The sequence below is a fragment of the Sus scrofa genome, unplaced genomic scaffold (genome assembly GCF_000003025.6).
Source record: "Sus scrofa isolate TJ Tabasco breed Duroc unplaced genomic scaffold, Sscrofa11.1 Contig627, whole genome shotgun sequence".
Classification (NCBI taxonomy): Eukaryota; Metazoa; Chordata; class Mammalia; order Artiodactyla; family Suidae; genus Sus; species Sus scrofa.
The window spans coordinates 51,206-57,001 of record NW_018085270.1 but is presented as its reverse complement, the minus strand read 5'-3'; the positions used below and the strand labels follow the sequence as shown (position 1 = coordinate 57,001).

The 5,796-nt window shown below is 40.2% G+C and overlaps 1 protein-coding gene across 1 annotated transcript; it reads right to left on the bottom strand.

Moving 5' to 3' along the window:
* Window positions 1-2,553: 2,553 nt before the first annotated feature.
* Window positions 2,554-3,592, bottom strand: LOC110259005 (olfactory receptor 10C1-like). Its single transcript, XM_021082303.1, is given in 1 exon segment — window positions 2,554-3,592. A coding segment is annotated over 1 exon segment (963 nt). The 5' UTR covers window positions 3,517-3,592.
* Window positions 3,593-5,796: the final 2,204 nt, after the last annotated feature.

Below are 5,796 nucleotides of genomic sequence, written 5' to 3'. Positions count from 1 at the left end.
CGTACTCCAACTTACTGCTACACTCTTCTCTGCATCTGGAGATTCCTCCGGTTCGTTTGATCTTTCGCCCGGTAGGTGACTTTCCAGGGTGCGGGATCACTTTCTCCTCTGCAGTTCCCTTTCGGGAGCCCCCGTCTCGCTCGGATTCGCCTTCTCTCACTCTCCTCTTTTCTCCTGTTCTACCCAATAATGTCACGAATTTCTTGCCGTTATTGGAGTTTAGGTTCCTCTGCCAGTGATTGGTTGCTGTTCTGTGCGAGTCATTTATTCTGTAGATGTGCTTTTTTTGTTGTGTTTGTGGGAGAGGGCGAGCGTGTCTTCCTACTCCTCCGCCATCTTGTCCTCTCTCGGTTCCAGGTTTTGTTTTTTGAGATTCAGGCCTTACGTTAAGGTCTTTCGTCTATTTGGAATTTATTTTTGAATATGATGTGGGGAAGTATTTTAATCTTATTCTCTTACATGTAATTGTCTAGTTTTTGATCTTTTTAAGTGTATAAAACATCAAATTTAGTGAACTAAACACAAAAGTTCATGCTACAAAATCATTTTTAACTGGTTTTAATTTTTAAAAATCATTCATTTTTCTTGATTAATCAACATATTTATAAATAATAATCTCTAATGCATGCAGATAATTCCTGCCTATTTCTGTAGCGTAATTGTTAATTGGTTATTTTTTGCATGTTCAGATTATTTTTATCCTTTATTAACGGCACATAGATCTAAATACAAACCACAGTGTATTAAGTTTCAGTCTTCAGTGAATCAGACAGCTTTTGGTAAAATGGACATATCTGGCAAAACAGACAGCTTGGTCATTAGTAACCATCACTACTATCCCCTGGTTGTAGAATTATCACATCTTCTTTTTCTTTTCCAGCTTTATTGAGATGAAATCAACAAATAAAATTGTGAAGACTTAAGGTGTATAATGTGATGATACATATATCAAATATATATCCCTCGATGTATGTATCCATTGTGAGATGACCACCACGATCGAGTTAAGTTCATTGCTCACATGGTTATCTTTTGTGTATGTGTGTGGTCAGAAGAGTTAAGATCCGTTCTGTTAGCAAACTTCAAGTACATAATTCAGTGTTATTAACTACCGTCACCATGCTGTGTGTTAGATCCCCAGAACTCATTCATCCTATGCTGTAGGTTGTCACGGTAGCTGTCACAGTTCTCCATTCCTTGTCCTATACCCACTGCTATGTGGGTAGCTGAGAATCTCTCATAGATCACAGCACCTCCCTGAGAACGAAATGTTCAAAGCCAAGGTAATGTTCCTATAGATGCCTCAAGCGACTAGACTGTGTTATAACGATGTCCATTTATCTTAAGAGCAAGTTTTTGGATGATTTCCAAATGTATTTGGTCAGGATTCATCTGTACCTATGTAAATCTGTACCTGAAAATGTTTAAAATTATTTATATTATTTAGTGTTAGTTCAGTTTTCTTCTTCCATCCTTGAATTTAAATAGGAGTTCTCCTTCTTTTGAAAAACATTTTCACCATGAGGACTCTGGTGAAAATATCCCCTAATTTTCCTTTAATAGTCTGCAACAGATATTTCTGATGTTTTTTTTGTGTGTGTGTGTGTGTGTGTGCCAAAACCTGGGATGAACCAGAGACATTTTGGATTACTTTTAAAATTTTAATTATTTTCCTTTTTTTTGGATGTTTACATATTTTTATAGTACACACAACTCAAAAAGGAACTATTTAACTCTATGTCGTCTACCAATAATTAAGACTGAAGAATTTTGAAACCTTTTTATGGAAGGAAGTAATGCACATTACAGAGCTAATAGGGCATAAAGAGCCATGTGGGACACACATATGTGGAAGCAGTACCCCAGTGACCACCGCAGAAGTCATACGGACCCCTCAGGGGCTCGAAAATGCCGAAGAGTTTAGAGTGAGAACTTGTTAGGCTTCTGAGATATAATCTGGCAATTTGTGCTTTTAGCCTATACTTTAGCCTAAATGGGAACATTTTGGGAAACCTGTCTAGTGTTGGACTCATCTATTAAAATTCTTTGGTATCCAACTTCCTTCCAGAATTTGGTAATGAGAACTTTAACTGTGAGTACAGAGGGATCTCCAAAATAACAATCACTGTTATTCAAGAAGGTTCTTACAAAAGAGATTGACAAGTACAGTTCTTCCTTTCTTTCTTCTTTCCCTCCTTCCTTCCTTCTTTCCTTCTGTCCTTCTATCCTTCCTCCCTCCCTCTTCCTTCCTTCCTTCCTTCCATCCATCCATTCTTTCTTTCTTTCTTTCCTTCTTTCTTTCTTTCTTTCCTTCTTTCTTTCTTTCTTTCTTTCTTTCTTTCTTTCTTTCTTTCTTTCTTCCTTTCTTTCTTTCTTTCTTTCTTTCTTTCTTTCTTTCTTTCTTTCTCTTTCTTTCTTTCTTTCTTTCTTTCTTTCTTTCTTTCTTTCTTTCCTTCTTTCTTTTCTTTCTTTCTTTCTTTCTCTCTCTCTCTCATTCCTCTTAGGCTGACTTTACATCTTTTTCAAAGGGCAACTTGTGTGGTCCTCTGGTATCTACCTATGAGTCAATACTTTTTTCTTGCCTAGAGTTCTCCTAAGAGCTGCCTTGACTTCCTTGTTCCGTAAACTGTAGATGATGGGGTTGAGCAAGGATGTCACCACGGTATAGAAGAGGGCTAGGAGTTTATCTATTCCTGGTGAATGGCTAGCCTTGGGTCTCAAGTAGGTGACAGATGCTGAGCCATAGAAGAGTGTTGCTACAAGTAAGTGGGAAGAACAGGTGGAAAGAGCTTTTTGGCGACCCTCAGGTGAGGGCATGCTGAGCACGGCAGCTAGAATTCTGCCATAAGAAGCAATGATGAGTAAAAATGGGCTGGAAATGCAAAGGGTGGCCACAGCAAAGACTGCAGCCTCATTATGGGAGGTATCCCCACAGGCAAGTGCCAGGATAGGGGGGAGGTCACAGAAGAAGTGGTCTATTTCACAGGGGCCACAGAAGTCCAGGGAGAAAATATAGTTGGTCTGGCCCAAGCCTACCATGCATCCCACTCCCCAAGAAACCATTGCCAGATGGACACACACTCCACGACTCATTCATGTTGCATAGTGAAGTGGGGAGCATATGGCCATATAGCGGTCAAAAGCCATGGCGACCAAAAGACAGCACTCACTGATAGCAAAAGATGCAAAGAAAAACATCTGTGTAGCACACCCCTCCCGAGAGATTCCTCGGGCCTCGCTCACAAGGCTCTGCAGCATCTTGGGTATGACAGAGCACGTGTAGCCAATCTCCAAGAGAGACAGGTTGGCCAGGAAGAAGTACATGGGGGTGTGGAGGACCGGGTTGGACCAGATGGCAGTGGCTATGAGAGCATTGCCCGTCAGTGATGCTAAGAACATGAGCAGGATGAGGGTAAACAAAAGGAAACACTGTTCAGTGACCTCAGAGAATCTGGCAAAGGCAAAGCGTTTGACAGACATGCTGTTGTCCTGCCACAAGGAACAATTGAAGGTCATGCCTGAAAAAAAGAAGGCAAGGTCATCATCAAGAGTCTTTCACATAGAAATCTGAATCTTTCTCTTACTCTTAACAAGCTCTCTTGAGTCAGAGAGATAGATTTCTGCTATTCTAAAATTCAAAGTTTGGAAGTTACCCTCATCTTGAAACCAAATCCTATTCTATGTTCACTCTCCTAGTTGATTTGTCATAAATAATCTAGTCAGCAGGCATGAAATGGAAAAAAGTTTTAAAAATTCTCTCTCTCATCCCTTCATTTTACCAGTTGCCAAATACTACCAAATAAAGTTTCTCCCATACCTACCTATTTCTTTCCTGTTCTTTAGCCACTGACTTGCTTTCTTTACTCATTTATTCACAAGTATTTTTTGAGCACAGTGTATTTTCAAAGTATTTTTCAGTTTCTGTTGTAGGTCCTGGATTCAACAAAGAAGGAAAAAAGAACAGAAATAAACGGACTGGTTCAGAATTCTGTTAAATATGTAATAAGAAACATTATATGATTTTGGGGATCCTTAGCATCTATGAATGCTGAAAAATGTGGTCACACATCAGGTATTCTATTATAATGCATTTACACTTATATTAAAGCATTTAGAAACATTTCCCTTTTTTGCTATTAATGAGTACAATTTAATCTTTCTTCTTTCCATGTGGCACCACAATTCAGTTGAAGTTGTGGCAAACAAAACAGAGACAATATTTTATCTTTTTTTTTTTTAAATCCAAAATGTTTTCTTTATTTCTTTTCTTTCTTTTTTCTTTTGCTTTTCATGGCCACACCCACAGCATATGGAGGTTCCCATGCTAGGGGTCCAATTGGAGTTGTAGCTTTGGGCCTGCACCATAGCCATAGCCATAGCAGCACCAGCTCCAAGCTGCATCCATGACCTATACCAGAGCTGTTGGCAATGCTGGATCCTTAACTGTTTGAGAGAGGCCAGGGATTGAACCTGCATCCTCATGGATCCTAGTTGGGTTTGTTAACTGCTGAGTCACGACGGGAATTCCCCAAAATATTTTCTTGCTGTCCTGACTTCTTAATATAGCCTATGCAGTTGCATAGAAAATTCTGGATGTGGAGTTGTCATCTGTTTTGTTGCTTAAGTGTAAAGATGTGTATCTTATTCTGTCTTTGTGTATCTGAAACAAATTGCAGTTACCTCAGTGACTCTGATGGCAGGCCTGAGGGTGATATCCCAACCACAAAAGGAGAATGCGTGACTCTTTCGCAACTGATGACATCACAAAGATTTCTTTTGCTAAATATCTTGCTCCCATTTAGACTGTAGACAGCAGAAGTCCATGTTGTGCGTTGGAGTCAGGGGCTGTGGGAATGAGAGACACCTACTGGTGGATGGCCCACAGTGCGGGCTGAGTGCACAAAGGCTGATGCCTGCTCTTAGTCATGTGATAGTCTTAGACCCACAGGGTGAATTTAAAAGACTTCCAGTGGTAAGGACTTTTTAAAACCTGGTAAACTTCAGAGACAGCTGAAAATCTAAGGCATCCAAGATAGTGAAGATCTCTGAGTGCTTCTAAACATTTAAAAAGGCAAAGACGGATACTCTGTCTAGAAATAATTATTAAATCATATAGAAATAAATATATAGGTCTCCCTGGGGGTGAGAATGCAAGCAAAATTGTTCAATTCTCTCCTCCCTTCCTGTCACTTGGAATAATTCTACACCAGGTAAAATCTGATTTTTTTCAGTACTCTTCCTGTTGTTTTCTGGATTTACTCTCCATCTTGACCTTTGTCTGTTGACCTAAGATCAGTGTAGTAGAGGTCAGCTTTATGTACACACCAAGAATGGTTAATTTTAATCATTGCCTACAGAAAGGGTGCAAGAAGCTCAAGGCAGGTGTCAGGGGTCTGCAGGAAGGAGCATCTCAGGCAGTACAGTTGGGCATGAACATTCTCTGTCTCTCACCTGGTACATATTTTCTCGAGCTAAAGTTTCTGATTTGTCATGTTGGTGTGAAGGAAGAATGATGAAGCCCTTCCTCTTTCTTGCTGAATTGCTTTGGTTTTAATGTGCCAACATTGTAGAGGCAACTGTGAATTCAAACTAAGAAATTAAGGAGTGCCTGGAGTTCGCATTGTGGCACCGAGGAAACAAACCCAACTAATATCCATGAGGACATGGAGTTGATCCCTGGCCTCACTCAGTGGCTCAAGGATCCAGCGTTGCTGTGAGCTGTGGTGTAGTTTGCAGATGTGGCTTGAATCCTGCCTTGCGGTGGCTGTCACGGAGGTTGACAGCTGCAGCTCCGAT